Source organism: Mauremys mutica, chromosome 4 (assembly GCF_020497125.1).
Source record: "Mauremys mutica isolate MM-2020 ecotype Southern chromosome 4, ASM2049712v1, whole genome shotgun sequence".
Lineage (NCBI taxonomy): Eukaryota > Metazoa > Chordata > Testudines > Geoemydidae > Mauremys > Mauremys mutica.
In genome coordinates this window covers 109,222,817-109,243,535 of record NC_059075.1, presented here as the reverse complement: position 1 = coordinate 109,243,535, position 20,719 = coordinate 109,222,817, and the positions used below count along the sequence as shown (strand labels likewise).

The window sequence follows — 20,719 nt, the reverse complement described above, 5'->3', positions numbered from 1 at the left end:
TGACCACTGGACTAGATGGATCACAAGTCTGATCCACTCTGGCAGTTCCTGTTTTCTTACGACTAGGATAAAGCATATCTTTTAAATGCGTAACGTTAAAAAAAATCTTTAGTCCTATTCAGAGCAAGAGAAATTAAGTGATTTGCCCAAGGTCACACAGGAAGTCTGTAGCAAAGCTGGGAACTAAACCCAGCTCTCTTGAGTCCCAGCTAAGGTTCCTCTCTGCCTCGGGAAGGAGCTCCAGAAAGGAATCGCAACCCATTGACACCCCTCTCAGCCACAGATCCTCTGGAAGCTCCTGTTCTGAATGGGTGGGGGAGTTTGCTATGTAAACACATTACCAAACACAGCATCCAGCAAGCTTTGCTAGTAACCCTCTTCCCCCCCCACACACACACATACCCTGCCCCGTCTCATCCCACTTATTCTTGGAGGGAGTGTCAGGCACTCAGGCCATATGCAGGTCATCTTTAAATGCCATGGACCCAATTCCAAAACAGACCACTCAGACTGGTGTCGCTGAAAGCAAAATTTAGTCCTGTTGCTGATAGGACAACAACAGGTGGAATCTAGAGGGGAAAAGCAGGGAACACTGAGGAGGGGTGACGGCAAGTCGAAGTGTGTGGAAAACCTGGGTCCAGAGCGTGGGTCTATGTATCATGTAAAATAAGTAAGTTGTGTGGAAATATATGGGCTATATTTCTACCTGGGGTTTTCTGGTGACTTGTATTTCACCCTCGTGGTTTATAACACCATCAGCACCCCGCAATGGGATTGCAGCCTCATAATTCACAGTTGCCTGCCTATTCCTTTCATAGCTCGTAGTTGCTTATGCAGTATTCTCTGTCTAGTGTACATGTACACACAGTGTCCAGTTACACCAAGGGTATCCACATGCACACTCACCCCTTTAGAAATCTGAAAGCAGCTTTTTTTGCCCCCTTTTACTGTATATAAAAACGTTCCCTTCCCACATGAATTGGCCCTGGAGAGGAAAGGTGTGAATAGCATGCAGATAGAAGGGAGCTGTGTACACACCATTCCTAGCACTACCACTGTGAGCTGGAGGATGGTTTCTTGTTAAAAACCTGTTGTGTGTTTAAATAAGGGGAAGCAAAAAACATGCTGCCCTTCATCTGTGGAAGTGGCCGGTGCATATTTTACTAGGGAGCAATTTAAAATCATATTTTAAGTCACTGATATGCATCTTATTATTCAATAGGTCTGGGCTTTCCTGCAGACCTTGCAAAAGCAATTAACCTGCTATTCAAGGAGCTCTTAGCATAGCAAACCCAGTGCCACCATTTAGCCCAGAATGTGCGTTATGATCCCATTTCCAAGGGAACTCCACCTGACAGATAGAACTTAGCAACAGAACCCTTTCAGGGAAGGGCGGGGGCACTGTCTGTCTAGCTATTTTACCTATCTGTCTCTTTGGTCTTGTTTGGATTGAGTCTGGATGTTGGGTTAGCACCTGTCTAGCCTGAACTATGTTTAAGCACCACCATGAATGCTAACATGCTTCTCTATACAGGCAGGCTGATGACAGTACATATAGGGCCACACTGACTTCTACTTTCACTCTCACTCCTTCCCTGTGGCTATTTTTCAAACAATCTTGTAGCTCAAGAAGGCTAGTCACAGGACATACATTAATTAGCTCCCCATCTCCTTGTAGACCTAATAATGGCAACTAACATTGATTCTTTCCAAATGCTCTTTGTGTTGTAGCCAAAACCTTAAGGACCATATCACTCCATAGCTACCAATTTACAAATCTCCACCCCAGGCCAACGCTGAGGCAGATACCATGGTAATGTGCATGATGTAAAAGTATAGGTAGACGTCCGCACCTCGCAGCCATTATCCTTTTGGCTAAGGAGGATTTGATTCAATGCCTTCCGCCTGTTGACTGCTGTGGTTGACCATTCAGTGGGGCAATCACAGTTAGACACATCACCTCACCTCAGGATATGCATGCTGCTTCCACAGCACTCCCAGCCACCCCACAATTTGGCAGCAAGAGACAAAAGTATTACAGAGCACTTGATAGTGAGGTTCACCTGACGTGACCAAAATGCAGAGCAAACACACTCTGAGTAAGTCATGGAGAATAGAATTTGTGGTCGAAAAGCGCTGTCTTTACTCAGTGTGTCTCAAAGGGCTTCACAAAAACCTTGAGCTATATACCGATCATGCACTGACTGTGCAGGAGAATTCAGTAGCCATTATGTGACCAGAAACAGAGCCCAGGTCTGGAAGTCAGGATACCTGGTTTCTATTCTTGACTCTGGCATTGAATCGTGGCTTGACCTTGACCAAGTCAGATGACTTTTGGGCACTGTTTCCTCTTCTTTGAAGTGAGGGAGGGAGCATATTATTTGCTCACCATTTTAGAGGCCATGACCTCAGGTTTTCAAGTACACAACCTCTACGGTTCGGCCCTCATTTTGGGGAGAGCTTAGCTCCCATTGGGCACCTAAGTAAGGGCCAGGTTCTCAAAAATGCTGAGTACCCAGCAGTTCCAGTTGTGACACACATGGTCAGATTTCCAGAACGGCTCAGCACCAAATACACTGAAGTCACGTGACAATGTGGCCCTTCCAGTTCTCCAAATAAAAAATGCTATATCACTGCCAAGTGCTATTGCAGCTGGTGGTGGATGAACCTCCAAGGTTTGGTTCTCACAGAATCAGGTTGCTATGAAACCTGTTAAGATAGAGGGATGTATCTTTTTTTAAAAAAAACATTTTTTAACCTTTACATTTCAGACTCAATTCCCGTTCTCAGCTCAGGTTTGATTATTTCATCCAAACCAGTTCAAGCATGCCATACAAGAACCCATTTTAACTGATAGGGAGCATATTGGACAGACCACTGGGGTTATTCCCTACACCTTTGAAAAGCGCCATTTATTCTTTAACTCCCCCTCCAGATGCAACAGAAGCCATTCCTCCATCCTGCAGGGCAATGTCACTACCGGGCATGAGCCCAAATCTCATTGCAGGACTTAAAACCCATAACCTTCTGACTTCAGCGATAAGAATGCTACACTTTGAGCCAATTAACGAAAACAGAATACCCCCTCCCGCCCATGCACAACTCACAGGTCTGGCAGATGCAGGATCTCTTGGCAGCGGGAGTCAAAAAGCTGCAGTTCCAGCAGTGTCTGCAGAGGCATTCATGTTCCCAGCCCTCTCCTGATTGGTTTTCTTTTAATTATGATTATTTCTGTTTAAAAGTGACGCTGAGGTGAAAGAGGAGGTGAGAGAGGAGTGGCACTGTTTGTGTCTTTTTTTATTGGTAGCCCGAGCTTCTGAAATTAGACCCACGTGTGGGAAAACCCTGCTTGGATTTCAGAAGAAAGAGTGCAGGTGTAAACAGAGTGCATCTGGGTCATGTTGGGAGAGAGCATTGGGCTCAGCAAAGAGGGTCTTGAGCTTTTATTCTTGGGGTTTTCAAGTGCAGCAAGAGAGACCCAAAACCAGTTCACCTGACCAGAAGGCAAACAGGAAAACCCCAGCCTGGGTTACAACTTCAATCAGGAGCTACACTTAATTTTTGCCCCTTTGTTGCCAATTTGTTTTTATAGAGGGTCCAATATTCCACCTGAGAGCCTAACTGGGCCCTCAGCTCTGCCATGTGCATCGTCATGGGGCTCAGCAAGGGGTTAACTCTTTGCAAGTTGGACACAGGTCCCTGTGACAGCAGCTCCATGATGTGGGTGAGGGTCACAGAGAGACATAAGCCTATAAATAAAAGGGCACCAAGGTCCCAGGAATAGGAACTAGGGGTGGTTGCAAGGTTCCAGATCAGCCAGTGACAGATGGACAGAGGACAGTGTACTAGCTAATGGGTGTCGTCTCAGCCTTGCCCAGCCTGTACTGAGCATCCCTCCGGCCGGATGTGTTCCACATCATGCATCCGTGTAGGAGACTACTGCGGTGCTTTGGCATGCACGACTACACACTGTAAATAGCAGCCACGGCAGCCCTCGAAACACCTTTCATCCCCAATAAATCAAAGGTAGGAGCAGCACAACGGCATAACCCACCTCTCCAGCCTCCCCTCCCATCCCTCTGTTCCAAACATAATTAGCAACCACACAGAAAAGTCCCTTCAAACAAGCAGCATATGGTTAAAATTAGTCCTTTAAGAAAAAATCACAAGTACAAACATTTTCTTGCAGGGGGAAAAAAAAAAATAAAGAGCTCCTGGCTCTGTGCCAAATTAGGGTTTAAAAATTCATGCCCGCCATAAGAATTTATATAGCTCCTGAATAATTTATAGGCTGCGCCAATAACAAGGGGCTTAATATCTGATAGAGATTATTTAATCAATAGGAAACGGCACAGCAAAAAGCCATCAAAGAATTACAATATGTCAGTCCAGGCTGGGCAGTTTTTAACCCTCCTCCTGCTGAGTTGCAGGGAGTAGAACTTTTTGCAAAGAGCGTGATGGCCTACAGAAGAAATCTTTAAGTCTGCATTTTGCTGCAAGCTTGTCTTTGGAGACCTGGCATTTGGGACCAGTCCCTTACCAATGCACAGTAGCTTTGAAATGTAATGAGTTTTCTAGCTCTCAGTCGAGTTGTTTGGGAGGAATGGTTAGTTTCTAATGAGCAATGTGCTGGGAATTTGTGGGAGGGGTGGCTGCTATTTTCTGGTTGCTTGGACTTTCGCTAGGATTGCTGAATATGCCTGGCACATGGTAGTCCTGACGCAGCCAACATCTTCACACAGACTGTCAGTGAGTATTCATGTGGCCTAAGTGCATGGTACCATCAGGAAGTTTTAAGAGGTGTGGGTACTGGTGGACTTTGGGTAGGGAGGGCGTAGGGTTGTTTCTGTCCTTATATCTTGAATTACTATTTGACTCAAGCCTCTGGGTATGTTGGTCTAATTGTGCATCCGTGTCAAGTCTAGAGTGTCCACTGTCTGTGCTGCATTCCTTGGTCTTAGCATTCTTCTCATCGGTCTCTTATAATAGACAAATATTGAGGTAGAAGTCAAGGGGGCCAGATCGCAGAGCAGACTTAATTAATCATTGAAATGTCCTGCCTCAGGACTGAACATTACCATCATGCTGCCAAATCTTAAACCAGGATCTTCATAGTCCCCGGGCATCAGCTCTACCAGATAAGCCCAACGCCTTGCCTATTTGAACCAGTAGAAGCTGTGCTAAGTTTCCTCATCTTGAAAGTTGTTCTTTGCTCCTATTCAGAGGTCTTTGCCTCACAGTGGAGTACAGCTATCAAGTCATAGATTTTTAAAGCCAGGAGGAACTATTATGATCATCTAGTCCGACCTCATAGAGCACAGACCATAGGACCTTGCCCTGTGAGTCACAGATTGAGGTGTGCACAGACGAACCATCTGCCTGCCAAGGTTTAAGTGAGGTGGGATTTTTTTTTCAGTACCATTTAATAAACATCTCAAAAGCTAATTAGGACCAGGCCTGGTCAGTACATAGATCAGGGAATCGGCAACCTCTGGCACGCAGCTCGCTAGGGTAAGCCCCCTGGCGGGCCGGGCCGGTTTGTTTACCTGCCGCCTCCGCAGGTTCAGCCAATCGCGGCTCCCACTGGCCGTGGTTCGCCACTCCAGGCCAATGGGGGCGGCGGGAAGCAGCACGGGCTGAAGGATGTAAAGGGCCCCACTTCCCACCGCCCCCATTGGCCTGAAGCAGCAAACGACGACCAGTGGGAGCCGCGATCGGCCGAACCTGCGAATGCAGCAGGTAAATAAACTGGCCCGGCCCGCCAGGGGGCTTACCCTGGTGAGCCTCATGCCTAAGTTTGCTGATCCCTGACATAGATGAATGACCTGCAAGGATAACCCAGGTACTGCAGGAAATGGCACTCTTCCCTCTTAGTGTGTAACCAGTTCCCCACTGTGCTGGTAGGGATAGTGTCTGTTCATCTTTTTGCAGGGAATTTACACGAAAGCCATAACCTTTCTGATCATTAAAATCCCATAGCTCTTTTTGTGAGAGTAAGGGTGTAAATCCCATTGTTATCTAGTTTGGATCATTAATATTCCTCCTACTTAACATTCCCTTGTAGTTTCAGCAGGAGCAGTTACTTTTCCCTTCCTAAAATATGTTGTATAGTGTTGCTGCCACATTTTGCTGCAGAAGTTGCTCACTTGAGTAGTGTATTAATGCTCCCTAGCTGAGTGATACTCAGCTCTAGATCGCCTTCTCTTCAAATCCAGACAGTATTATTATGTAGTATTATTCTGCCAGGGCCTGATGAAGACAGTGATCTGCCTGAAAATGAACTGGCTACATCTCCTAGACTTTGGCAGTGAGAGGTTTTCGGAGGAGTAAGAAAAGGCGGGGAATAAAGAGATACAGTATCTGCATCATCTACTGAAGGCGAATTCTAGCCTTTGTTTAAATGGTTTGCAGAACCATCCCTAGATACTGTCCCTAGATAGTCCAGTTTGCCTTCCATTGCCAACAGCTAGTCAGGAATCAGTGATCATTCCTCTTGCCAAGTGGACAGTACAAGGACTAACTTTGAAGTATACCCAGAAGCTCTGGCTAGTTCATCACACAACTGTCTCATGTCTGCACTGGCTTCCTGTTCAGTTCCCTCTGCAGCTCAAGGTGTTGGTAATAATCTCTAAAGCACTGATGGTCTGGAACTCAGTTCAATGAGAGACCATCTCATCTTGTACACTGTGGTGGCATGGTCTCAGATTAAACTCCCCAGGCTCAAAGGTCTCTGTCTTATGCATTCACTCTTCTTAGCAGTCCATCAAAGCCCAAGACTTGCTTTGTGCAAGGCATTTCCATTTGGCCTAGCTTTTAACTGGGGGCTTGTCTTCATTTCCCAATGGATCCATGGGCAGTGATCGATCCACCGGGGGTCTATTTATTGCGTCTAATCTAGATGCGATAAATCGACTGCCGAGCGCTCTCCCGTCAATTCCAGTACTCCACCATGGCGAGAGGCACAGGCGGAGTCGATAGGAGAGGGTCAGCCGTCAACTTACTGCAGTGAAGACACTGTGGCAAGTAGATCTAAGTATATCTACGTAGCTGAAGTTGCGTAACTTAGGGTACGTCTACACTACGGGACTATTCCGAATTTGCATAAACCGGTTTTGTAAAACAGATTTTATAAAATCGAGTGCGCGCGGCCACACTAAACACATTAAATCGGTGGTGTGCGTCCATGGTCCGAGGCTAGCGTCGATTTCTGGAGCGTTGCACTGTGGGTAGCTATTCCCTAGCTATCCCATAGTTCCCGCAGCCTCCCCCGCCCCTTGGAACTTCCAGGTTGAGATCCCAGTGCCTGATGGGGCAAAAATCATTGTCGCGGGTGGTTCTGGGTAAATGTCGTCAGTCACTCCTTCGTCTGGGAAAGCAACGGCAGACAAGCATTTCGCGCCTTTTTCCCCTGGATTGCCCTGGCAGATGCCATAGCATGGCAATCATGGAGCTTTTTTTGCCGTTTGTGACTCTCACCGTATGTGTACTAGATGCCGCTCACAGAGGCGATTCAGCAGCGCTACACAGAAGCATGCTTTTGCTTTTGCATGACAGCAGAGATGGTTACTAGCCATATTGCACCATCCAAACCCTTCCATAAATTGGAACTGAGGATGATCATGGCTACCAGTCCTTTTGTACCATTTGCTGCTAGTGCCCCTGGTCAATCAGCCAGGGGCGCCAAAGCCAAGAGTGGTTACTAGCCATATTGTACCTTCCATCGTTTTGTACCATTGGCTGCTGTCATAAGTGCCCCTGGCCGATCAGCCAGGGGCGCAAAAGCAAAAATTGGGAATGACTCCCTGAGTCAATCCCTCCTTTTTGGTATAAAAAAATAGAATCAGTGCTGCCTAATATAGGCAAGTGTGCTAGAGAACCACCTGCTCTGTGTCAGAGCCCGCAGAAATTATCTGTATGCTATTCACAGGGGGTGCTCCTGTAACAACCCCACCTGTTGATTCCGTTCTTCCCCCAGCCTTTCTTGGCTACCGTAGCATTGTCCCCCCACTTGTGTGATGAATTAATAAAGAATGCAGGAATAAGACACACTGACTTGTTAGTGAGAAATGAGTGGAAGGCAGCCTCCAGCTGCTATGATAGTCCAGACAGGACATTAAGCAGTGTGTAGGAGAGAAGCCCAGCATCCCACTGCTAGTCCAGGGGCAACTGAATCTTTTCTTTACACATGAAGGGTGGGGGCTGATGGAGCTCAGCCCCCTGTTGCTATGATGAGGATGGTTACCAGCCATATTGCACCATCCATCCACCAGAAAAAATTAGGGCCAATAGGCTGATGACGAGGACGGTTACCAGTCCTTTTGTACCATCAGCTGAGGCTGATGATGAGGATGGATTTCCATCTTTTTGCACGATCAGCTTATGCTGATGATGAGGATGGATTTCCATCGTATTGTACCATCAGCCGCCCATGACGGGGGGGGAGCAAGGATGTTGGTGTTGAGTGCTGCACTATCGCGTCTATCTGCAGCATTCAGTAAAGATAGGGTGACATGTAAAAGAGTCAGAGGATTGTTTTACCTTTCGCTTCTGGGGGTGGGTGGGGGGTGGGTGAGTAGATTGCCGAGCTATGCCCTGACCCGCAGACACTGTGTTTGACCCTAGAAGCATTTGGAGCTCAGCCAAGAATGCAAATAATTTTAGGAGGCTGCAGGAACTGTGGGATAGCTTCAGTCCTCCAGTCCATGCGCATCCATTTGATTCTTTGGCTTTCCGTTACGCTTGTCACGCTGCAGTGCGCTGAGTCCCTGCTATGGCGTCTGTCTGGAGATTTTTAAAAAAGGATTCTGAATTTCATCTTCTGTAACGGAGCGCTGATAGAACGGATAGAACGGATTTGCCTGCCCTTACAGCGATCACATCCGCATGGTCCATGCGGGAGCTCTTTTTTTTATTTTGATTTCGGACTGCATCGCCACCCGTGCTGATCGGAGCTCCACGCTGGGCAAACAGGAAATATTCAAAAGTTCGCGGGGCTTTTCCTGTTTACCTGACCACTGCATCCGAGTTCAGATTGCGGTCCAGAGCGGTCACTGGTGCACTGTGGGATAGCTCCCGGAGGCCAATACCGTCGATCAGCGTCCACACTAACCCTAATCCGATATGTTAATACCGATACTAGCGTTACTCCTCTCGTTAGGGAGGAGTACAGAAACCGGTTTAAAGAGCCATTAAAATCGATATAAGGTGCCTCCTAGTGTGGACGGTTTTGGCGTTAAATCGGTTTTATGCTCCTAAAACCGATTTAAACGCCTAGTGTAGACCAGGCCTTAGATTGATTTCCACACCCCACCCCCATGCCCATTGTAGACCAGGCCTGATTTGTGTTTTTAGTGGCACTGGCAGGGGAAGAAGAACCTGTTTGATTTTTTTCCTGGCCAAGTGATTTTGGTTTATTCTTTATTTGTCCATTTGGGATGTTCTATTTAATTTATTCTTTTTAAATGTTTACTATTCATCAGAGGCCTAGCTGCAACAGCCGTAGGCGCTTCAATAATCTTTTTAATATAATACTTTATAGTCTGGACATTCATCTGAAAAGTGCTTTCAGATTCTTTGGAATGAGAGATGATATACAGTATTGGAGCATGAGTCTGAGAGTCAGGCGTTCTGCTCCTAACTATGCCGCTGACTTGCTATGAGCCCTTGGACAAGTTACTCCCTCTCAGTTCCTCAGTTTCACCCTATATAAAATGAGGATAATAAAATCTCCCTAATTCACAGGGGAGTGGTGAGGCTCTCATTATAAATGCTTGTAAGGTGCATTGAGATCCTTTGATGAAAGGTGACATAGAAGTGCAAAGTATTGTTATTAAGTATTATAAATTCAGTTATTATTTTGCATTTAAAATCTTTCATGCAAAGATCTCAATTTACTTTAATAAATGTGTGTGTTGCCCCGAAGGATCTCATTTGTAAAGGGCAGATGTATCATAAATTGTGTGGATCTATAGGGCTGGGAAAACATTAATTGCATATCCATTACCAAGACGTAATGCTGAGCTGCTGTGGGGACGCTTAGGTGGCATGTATGTGTTATTCCTGACCATGCCTGCTAAGGGTTAGCAAACAACCTGTCATTCTCTATAATCATCAGGACTGGGATGACCTTAGCTATTGTGCCCTTGGTACCTGCTGATGCACGGATTTAGTTCTTCCTGGGCCAGTCTGCCTTTCTATAAGATTTGTGTTTTCATAAATCACTCTGGGCTGGATTGTTTAAGATAATTTAAGCACAGCCCTGCCTTGGGGTGGCACAGAGCTGCCCCGGCCCAGAGGGAGCACCCGAAGACATTCTCCCAAAGCTCCCCAATGTGCAGCAGGAGCACACACAGCCATTTATGGGGTGCAGCAAGTATGGGAGTGGAGTCATGGCTCTGCCTACTCTCCTCCCCTTTGAGCACAGGGACTTCAATTCTCACTCCTGCCCTTTCATGTGCTGCACAAAGTGGGAGGAGGCTCCTTGCTCCCTTGCCCCTGCAGTGCCCGCATGGAAGAGCCAGACAGAGTCTGGCCCAGCAGCTGGGGTTTGCAGGTGAAAATGAAAAGCAAGCTCATGAATTAGTAGTAAATTTTCCACCAGCAGAAATGAACCTGAGCCACAATCTACAGAACTGAAGGAAAAGATGGCTCAGAATCCAAACTTGGTGAAGCAGGCCCACAACTGTGCCGTTCTCAGCATGATGCTGAAACTTCACTGAGGATTGCACTATCACCTGGTAACTGCAAGCTGGGCTGCTTCTGCAGACCTCACCACAACTTTTCCTAACCTCTGTGGTCTGAAAAGATGGTACAAAATGTTGGCAGGACAGGGCTATCATGAGATTAGCAGTGCCTCATGGTTTCATTTAGGCTTGGAATTGCCTGAAAATGGAGTGGGGCGGAAGGGGAAGGTGGTGGGAAAATGGACCAAATTTTCATCAAGCTGCCAAAAATGTTAAGATTTGGTTTGAGTTTGGGGGCACAGGTTCCCAGGGTTTCTTGTTTTTTGTGGGTAGATTTGTCTGGGCTGATAGTGGCATCATATGTACCAATGACCAGCTACCACCTTGTGAGGATAGTTGATGTGACCTTAACACATTAGCTACTGATTGTCAAATATTTTCTGATCGATCCCAGAGGGAGCTGGCCTATTCTCTCCACCAGTAGGAGTACGTTCTAGCCCCTGGTGGCATATAGGGGCCATGAAGGACCAACTTAGCCCCAAGGAAAATATCCCTGTGCAGGAGCAGTGTAGACCTTCTGCTGTCCAACCTCACAGCGCCTGGCATAGGGGCATGTTGGGGCCAGGAAAAGGAGAGGGTATTGTGCTCTATGCAATGTCTGTTCTAGGCGGCAGAACAGGCCACAGGCAGTCATGGGGAGGCTGCTGTAAGTTAGAACATGCTTGGAGCTGTACAGCTCCTAGAACAGGCAGAATCTGGGCAGCACAGAGATGGCTTACAGCCACCTTTGCCCCACACTTCTGCTATCCCTGTAACAGTTGCAAGGTTTATACACTTTTGTTGCCTTATTCTATCGGAGATTTTTTTTTAAAGTCTAGCCTTAGTTCTTTTTATGAGCCGCACAGGCTTCTCACCTGATACCTAGAGGCCATGTGAGGTTAGTAGCTTATTAGCTTTGACTGTGGAGGGTGATGAGTCTAGGATACAGATGGAAAAGTGGCAAAGGGGATAGATAAAATTAATAAAACATGTTGGGAAGAATCACTCGGCTGCTGTACATGATCTCTCTGCTCCTCTCTGATGGATGAAATCATTTCTCCTATTAAGCATTCAGTTTCTTTTCCTTTAAACACTGGGGTCTCGTCTCCTTCATCTCTGAAGCTTTCCCTGAAATTTTTCATTTCATGTGTTGGCTCACGGCAGAGGCATAAAGAAATTCTAGGCATGCATGGTGCTGGCATTCTGAAACCATGGTCTTGCCTGTTTGGGAATCTGCCCCGTATTTAAGAATTCACCTAATAGAGGAAATGTTTAATACTTTTTTTAAACTGTGTGCGCTGCAAATGGGAGTTGTGGAAGCCTGGCAGCTGCAGCCTATGTCCAAATCCACTTGTTCCAAATGGACTCATGTATTAAAAAGGAGAGGCCAGCACCGCAGTCACCATAATCACAGCAGTGAAAACTAGAGAACAGGGGTGATTGATGTTCAGGGCAGTGTGGTCTAGTGAACATGAGCACAGGAAATCTTGAGTTCTAATCCCAGCTCTGAGGCCAACTTGCCATGTAACCTTGGGCAATTCACTGTGCCTCACTCCCCTGTCTGTAAAATGAGGGTGATGACCCTTACAGAGTGTCTCTCGCAAGGAAAGTGAGAGGATTAAATAAGTTAACATTTGTACAGTGCTTTCAAGATGGGAGAGCTAAGTGTTCTGGCAGAGTCTTTCAGCCCGGGGTGGCTCCATACTCCCCTGTCGCGATTATCACAGCATGCGGGCGTACTGCCTAGGGGCTGTCTCTTGCCTCTGTTTTCTTTGCAGTGACTTTTCAGAGAGTGATGCGTGGTGTGCTTTTTACAGCTAGGTTTCCACAGGGGAGAGCTTTTGACTGACACCATCCGTTTTACCATAGGCAGGGTTGAAAAACACCCTTTAAAAATTGCTGCTTTCCATTTTGTATATAACATGAAACTCAGGCCGTGCAATGAATGGAAAGCAATAGCCAAGACTAGTTTCTGGGAATAGCTACAGAAGCAAAATGGTAACATGAGGTGGTAATATGGTAAGAAAAGGGTAGAAGTGGGGAGGAACAACAGGAAAATCCCTCTTTCCTTGTTAATTTTTACAAGCTGTATATATTCTGTTGCTCACCTGCTCCCTGAATCAGCAAACAGACAGGCAAGCTTCCAGTGCCACTGCTTTCTATTCAAGTCACTGAGGGCTGTAGAGTAAGTTGATGGCTGGTCTTGTGGACTCACTGTTTGACTCAGAGAAAGTCACTGAGGGCAGGTCTACACTACGGGGCTCAGTCGACCTAAGTTACGCAACTCCAGCTATGTGAATAATGTAGCTGGACTCGACGTACCTTAGGTTGACCTTTTGTGATGTCTACACCACGCTGGGTCAACAGGAGAAACTCTCCCATCAACTTATGCTTCTCATTCCAGTGGAGTACCGGAGTTGATGGGAGAGCGATCCGTGGTCAATTTAGCCGGTCTTCACTAGACCCACTAAATCGACCCCCGGTGGATTGAGCGCCGTGCGTGGATCCCCCGTAAGTGGAGACAAGCACCAAGTCTCTCCGTTCCTCAGTTCCCCATCTGTAAAAATGGACAATAGTGTTTCCTTTGTCTTCCTTCTCTGTCTAGACTGTAAGCTTTTGAGAATAGGAGTCTCTTTTTATATATATGTACAGCATGGACCATCTAAGCTATAGTGCACTAATCGAAATAATTAACAATGGTGCAACCAACTTGCAACACTTGGAAAATAATTATTATTATTTATTATTTTATGTATTATTGCAGTGCCTCAGAACCCTAGTCATGGACCAGGACCCCAATGTGCTGGTTGGTTGGTTGGTGACTCTTCCTGGTACAGCAGCAAATTGGAACAAAGAACTTCTGGATATAACATTAACCTTGCTGCACTTGTAGAATGATCCTTGCAGCATTTATTTCTTACACTTAACCATTTGGGAATGTGTTTGTCACCCTCCTTGCTCCTGTCACCCTCGTTGCTCCTATCACGTGAGGGGATCTGTCAGATCAGAATACATTGTCTCCGTGCTTCTTTCTTGTTCTTCAACTCATCTCAGGCACAAATCTTTTTCAGATGTTTCCCCCATTTGTTTCTATTTTTATATCTGGTGCTTCTGGGTTGTAAACAAAAATAAATACCTTTGTAAATGCACCCTGTATTTCCATTAGTTTTATTTATCATTCGGCACGTTGGTTACTGTGCTTGAGTATTTTTAATAAGACAAAGTTGATGAAAATAAATTGCTTTGCAGTTCCTGCTGAGGGTGACAGAAATGCTGGGCCTATAATTTTCTGAAACTGCATTTGAAACTTGCATAGAGTGGGGTCTGCATGCTTGTACATATAAACATCTTTATATCTCCCTGGAAAAAAAAATCTATTGATTTGTACTATGTCTAAATTCTTTGAGCCAGATTCTCTGCTATATCCTGCTTCTTCTGGGCACAGCAGAAAGGAAGAGCAGTCAGAGAGCCAGTTACGTTTGATCCCAAGGCCAGTTTTGGGTCTGCCATGGTAGAGACTAGACCAGGTCAGTCTCTGGTACAAGGAAGAGACTGATTTATATAGGGGATCCTCTTTTCCAACATGCCTGCTGCCAAGGTCTGGGTAGTGTAGGACCACTGAGACTTAAAAGGCCCATACATCCAAATTCAGTCTCCAAGGGACTATGCATCGGATGGAGATCACTGGCATGCCATTCCCAGTCCCACATCCTGATATGCCCCTATACCAGAGGCTGCAGGAGAGGTGGCATAGGAACCACCTATGTTAGCTGTATGACCACTCAGGACTTCCCCAAGCCAGGGAAATCCCCAACTATGGCTGTCTTTTCTCCCTTTGCATCATGTAGCAGTGCAAAAACAATAGAGCAAGATAGAGAGCCTGGTCCTATATCAATAATATCTGTACCATATAAACAATGGTGATACCTATATGCATTTTAACATACTTTTATGACAGTTTCACTGGCAATTTGCCCCTAAACCACCTCTGCCTGGATTAGAGCTAGTCACAATTTTTGAAAAATTGATTTTTCAGTAAAAATTTTCATCTGATTTTGGATCTTAATGGAAAAAAAATTGACAACATTTCCACAAACTTTTCTTGTGGAGTTTCAACAAGCCCTAGAGCTTAGTCAGAATTTTTCAAATTTTGATTTAAACAAAAAGTTTTCCAACTTTTTTCCACTACCTCTCTGTCACTGAGTACCTATTCTGCCCCCCTTTACAGTAGATCTGAACACCCCACAATCTTTTATTGTGTTTATCCACACAACACCCCTGTGAGGCAGGGAAGTATTATCATCTTCTTGTGTCCTTGTCACACAATAGAGGTTTTCCCAGAACCGTGCATAAGCAATAGCTCTTTCCGTTGCTGTAGCAAGGTCCTTCTTCATAAAGGTCTCCCCAAAGAGTCAGCAAGTGCTTCGTGGTCTGCATCTTACCACACTCGCGTATAGTCATGTCATTAGAGTACCCTCATTGGATCATATTAGTCTTCAATCTGCATGTGTTTGCGTGTGTAAGCGGTTCAGGCATTGCCACATTGACCTGTCTGTATCGGCCCCTCTGGGAAAGTCCTTCTCGGGTTCCAGATCTATTTCAGTGCGTCTGACTACATGTGACCTTTCATTCCATAACCTCAGTTCTGCCTTACCAGCTGTCATAGCCAAAGGCACAACACTGGTTATAAAACTCTTTCTCTGTTTAAGTGACTTGCCCAGGTTTACACAGGAGCAGGGATTTAAACCCAGGTCTCCCGAATCTATAGCTGCTGCCCTAACCACTGGACCATCTTTATTCTCTCCAGCGCTACTCCTAATATTATAATACTTTGAATAGCTTCAGAAAGGACCGTTTAAAAATGCACAAGAATATTTTCCTCTTTCCTCCCCCCCACCCCCCAAATTTGGAGTTTCCCTCCAAAGTCATACCATTCTGAGGCACTGAAAGGACGATATTCAGTCTTGAAGGAATTTTGTTCTCTTCCTCTCCCTCTAAGACCTGTTTGGTTGGACTAAGGGTACTGGAACTAAGGCTGACTCTCCTTATGCACAATGGGATACAACAACAACTCCCTAAAAAATTGTAAAAGCTCTCTAAAATGTACTATTTAAAAAGTTTTCCATCGAAATTTGTGGTATCAACAAAAGATGGTGATGTTTGCTAGCCCTGTTTACCTTCATCTCACTGCCCCTGCAGCTATCTGCTGTCAGAAAGCATGCCCTGCCATGCAGCAATGGAACGCATTTCAAAGCAGTTACCCTTTGAGGGAGGATGGGCTCGCTCCCCTAGTACAGGATTCCGAAGCCCAGGGCATAAAAGCCACCTCTGCAGGTCTTCCCCTAAGGGAGATCTGCAAAGCAATCCATTCGGAGAACAAAAGATCCTTCAGTAAATGACCTCTTTGTGTCACTAGTCTGGGAGGGCCCGCTTAGTAATGCTGGTCAACTCAGACTCATACCAATAAAAGCTTTACACAGTACCTTTGCATCATTTATTCTTCCTATATATAATGGACTGTGTGTGCACAGAAGGAGGCAGCACTGTACAGTAGCACAGAATCACAGTAGAGATGGGAAAGGCCTCATTGTTTCTCTAGACCAGCGTTTCTCAATGATCACTCCGTGGACCGGTGCCAGCCCCTGAGATCTCCCTGACAGTTTAGGAAGGCAGCAAGCTGGTGCCTGGTATCAAAAAGGTTGAGAAACACTGTTTGAGACAATCCTCCTGCCAATGCAGGTCAGTATCTAGTCCAGTTTTAAATTACTCAGTTGATGGGGCTGCCATTATTTCTCTAGGGAAACTATTCTGTGGTCTAATAGAGCTCCATTCTTAGGAAATATTCCCAGATATTTAGCTTTAGTTTTCTTTTGACTGGTGGCATCTCATTACCCCAATCATAATAACCCTTTGGGCTGCCCTAGATAATTCCTCTCCTTTCTTTGCCTGGTACACTTTTGGAATACTCAAATGCTCAATGATAACATGCCGTTATCCTGTCCCCCTCTTGGGCCCTAATTCTTCAGCCCTTACTCATGCTGTGTAACACATACATGCAAGAGTAGTCCCCTTGAAATCAATGGGACTAGTCAAGTGAAGCAGCATGAGTAAAGGTTGCAGAAATGAGCCCTTACCTGGGTGCCCATGCTACACATGTGTAGTTTATCTTTGTCAGAAATCAGCCTGTTTATTTTCAGCAGCTCTCCAAATTCCCTCTTGTTTGTTGACATTGTCTGGTACTGAGGTGTCCAGAACTGAGCACAGTTATGTGAGTGTCATTCCTCCAAAGCTATTTCAGAGAAGGAACTATCAACATCCACCTTGGTTAATGACCTGATGTCTCTGCATATGCAGCCTAACTCTGCATTAGCTCTTGCAGCTGCCATATTATGCTGGAAGCCCATATAATTTGCTGTCCGCTATCTGTCTTGATCTTTGGAGGAATTATTGCTTTTCAGATATCATCCCTCTACTGGGGATGCTGAAAACTGAATTTGTTCCATTGTTTGGAATCACTGAAACGCCTGGAGTCCAAGCAGTGCTTGACTCCAACCCTGTTAAAAATGTTCACAGCTGCTAATTTCCCAATTCTCTCGTTTCACAGTATTTCACACCTGTTTAATTCCTAGAGAGAGAGACAGAGACAGACAGAGAGATCTGTGTGATCATGTGCTAACAAAGGCCTGTCTTCTTTTTTTCTAGGTATTTGGTGCTAGAACATGTATCAGGTGGGGAGCTCTTCGACTATCTCGTAAAAAAGGGAAGATTAACGCCAAAAGAAGCCAGGAAGTTCTTCCGACAAATCATCTCTGCTTTAGACTTCTGCCATAGTCATTCAATATGGTGAGTACAGCAGGTTTATAACGGGTGGTGACTATGGCCTGGAAACTCATAACAAAGCAGTCAGTGGGGCTGGGGCTCCTTATACACCGCTACCTCAATATAATACCACCCGATATAACACAAATTTGGATATAAGGCGGTAAAGCAGTGCTCTGGGGGTGGGGGGGCGCTGCGCACGCCGGTGGATCAAAGCAAGTTTAATAGAACACGGCTTCACCTATAACGTGGTAAGATTTTTTGGCTCCCAAGAACAGCGTTATACCGAGGTAGAGGTGTACTTCCGTTTGCTATTAACTAGTTCATGTTGTAAAGCTCTTGGGGTCCAAAAGTGCTACATAAATGCTGCTGCTGCTACTTCTTGGCTATCTCTGTGAATACACATTGGTCACACATAGATTGTTCATGCAGATTGTCCGTGATTTTCCTTTGGATCTGTTTATAATATCTGTATAAAGAGTCATTTCTGGTTTCCATTGGAAAGCAAGCCTGCTGTTCCATGGTGAGCATGATGGGAGGGGGCAGCTGCTGTCACGTTCATTTATAGTGAGTGCTTTAAGCAAGAAAATCAAATTCCTGGGGGACCAGTGCTTCATTTCCGTGAGTCTTGGGGGCACTTGCCAATAACCAAGAATAATATGTGCCTTATCAAGACTAGTCCCTGAAGAAACTTGGGACAATTATCAATATAACAAAGTCATTTTATGGCCTCCTTGGGTTATAGGGAAATGTGCTGGCAGTTGGCAGCCCTGCCTGGGCCCCTTCTGGGCATTTGAGTCACTGTTGCCTTTAATTTTCTTTCCAGTAGGGAGTAATTTTCTTTATCAGTCTGTTATTGTTGCATATTAACTCAGTTGAATGATTTAACCATTGAGTGTGGTTTAACCTGTAACTTTCAGATGGCATTTTAAATTGAACCAGTTTCCACTTCAGCTTTAACAAGTTCGGGTAATTTAAATTATACTGAAATTGAGTTGTTGCAGCCAATCAAATCACAGGGTTTCTATACAGTTACTGACCTGTAACTGCACGCTTATTTCTCAGTATTACAATTCCATGCACTCTGATTGGCTAAGGTTCTATGATTTACATAATGACTGCACAGTTGTGTCTTAATAACTACACACAGCACGCAGATTCCTCCATTCTGATAGGCTGAGGGCCATTGTTAGACAATGAGAGCACAGCAATTTGCATAATGACTGTATAGTTATTTCTCAGTAATCGTGCAATGATTATCCATATTCCTCAGATTTGACTAACTACAGTCCTCAGAATGCCCCATTCATACAGCCTAGGGCTGTCAAGTGATTAAAAAAATTAATTGCAATTAATTGCGCTGTTAAACAATAATAAAATACCATTTATTTAACTATTTTGGGGTGTTTTCTACATTTCAAATACACTGGTTTCAATTACAACACAATATAAAGTGTACAGTGCTCCCTTTATTTTTTATTACAAATATTTGCACTGTAAAAAAAAAATTTCAATTCACCTGATACAAGTACTGTAGTTCAATCTCTTTATCATGAAAGTTAAACTTACAAATGTACAATTATGTACAAAAAAATTACTGCGTTCAAAAATAAAACAATGTAAAACTTTAGAGCCTATAAGTCCACTCAGTCCTACTTCAGCCAATCGCTCAGACAAACAAGTTTGGTTACAATTTGCAGGAAATAATGCTGCCTGTTTCTTGTTTACAATGTCACCTGAACATGAGAACAGGCGTTCGCATGGCACTGTTGTGACCTGCGCCACAAGATATTTACATGCCAGATGCACTAAATATTCATATGTCCCTTCATGCTTCAACCACCATTCCAGAGGACATTCGTCCATTGTGATGACAGGTTGTGCTCAATAACAATCCAAAGCAGAGCAAACCAGTGCACATTCATTTTCATCATCTGAGTCAAATGGCACCAGCAAAAGGTTGATTTTCATTTTTGGTGGTTTGGGTTCTGTAGTTTCCACATCTGAGTGTTGCTCTTTTAAGACTTCTGAAAGCGCCACACCTCGTCCCTCTCAGATTTTGGATGGCGCTTCAGATTCTTAAACCTTGGGTCGAGTACTGTAGCTATTTTTTAGAAATCTCACATTGGTACCTTCTTTGCATTTTGTCAAATCTGCTGTGAAAGTGTTCTTAAAATGAACATGTGCTGGGTAATCATCCAAGACTGCTATAACATGAAGTATATGGCAGAATGTGAGTAAAGAACAGAAGACATAAAATTCTCCCCAAAGGAGTTCAGTCACAAATTTAATTAACACGTTATTTTTTTAATGAGCATCATCAGGATGGAAGCATGTCCTCTGGAATGGTGGCCGAAGCATGAAGGGGCATATGAATGTTTAGCACACCTGGCACGTAAATACCTTGCAACGCCAGCTACAAAAATGCCATGTAAATGCCTGTTCTCACTTTCAGGTGACATTGCAAATAAGAAGCAGGCAGCATTATCTCCTGTAAATGTAAACAAACTTGTTTGTCTTAGTGACTGGCTGAAGTAGGACTGAATGGACTTGTAGACTCTAAGGTTTACATTGTTTTGGTTTTGAGTGCACTTATGTAACAAAAAAAACTATATTTGTAAGTTACACTTTCACGATAAAGAGATTGAACTACAGTATTTGCATGAGGTGAATTGAAAAATACTATTTCTTTTGTTTAACATTTTTACAGTGCAAATATTTGTAATAATAATATAAAGTGAGCACTGTGCACTTTGTATTCTGTGTTGTAATAAAAATCAACACATTTGAAAATGTAGAAAAATATCAAAATATTTAATACATTTCAATTGATATTCTATTGTTTAACAGTGCAATTAATTTTTTATTGCAATTTTTTTTTAGTTAATCACATGAGTTAACTGCAATTAATCGACAGCTCTAATACACCCATAGCGAAAATGGCCACCTAAGTGTCTGATCCGCTCCCCTCATTGTGTAAATCACTGGAAATTTCTAAGGGAATGTATTACTTACAGATGGAAGAGGGGATCTAAGCCTTTTTCAAGGAGCAAAAAGGAGCTGTAGGGCGATATTAAGAAGAATGGGGTAGGGTGGAGAACAGTTCAGAGGTTAAACTGACCACATTTGTGGATTTCGAAGTTCTGAGAACAGTACGCAGTCAGCATGGACGGGTTTGT

The 20,719-nt window shown here is 44.5% G+C and overlaps 1 protein-coding gene across 6 annotated transcripts in view; it reads left to right on the top strand.

The window, feature by feature from the left end:
- Window positions 1-20,719, top strand: part of BRSK2 (BR serine/threonine kinase 2) — a 463,971-nt gene that overhangs the window by 325,007 nt on the left and 118,245 nt on the right. For all 6 annotated transcript variants that reach the window (XM_045017041.1, XM_045017047.1, XM_045017046.1 and 3 more), the window contains exon 4: window positions 17,424-17,564. In XM_045017041.1, the coding sequence (XP_044872976.1) occupies window positions 17,424-17,564 (141 nt within the window). The remainder of the gene's footprint in view (window positions 1-17,423; window positions 17,565-20,719) is intronic.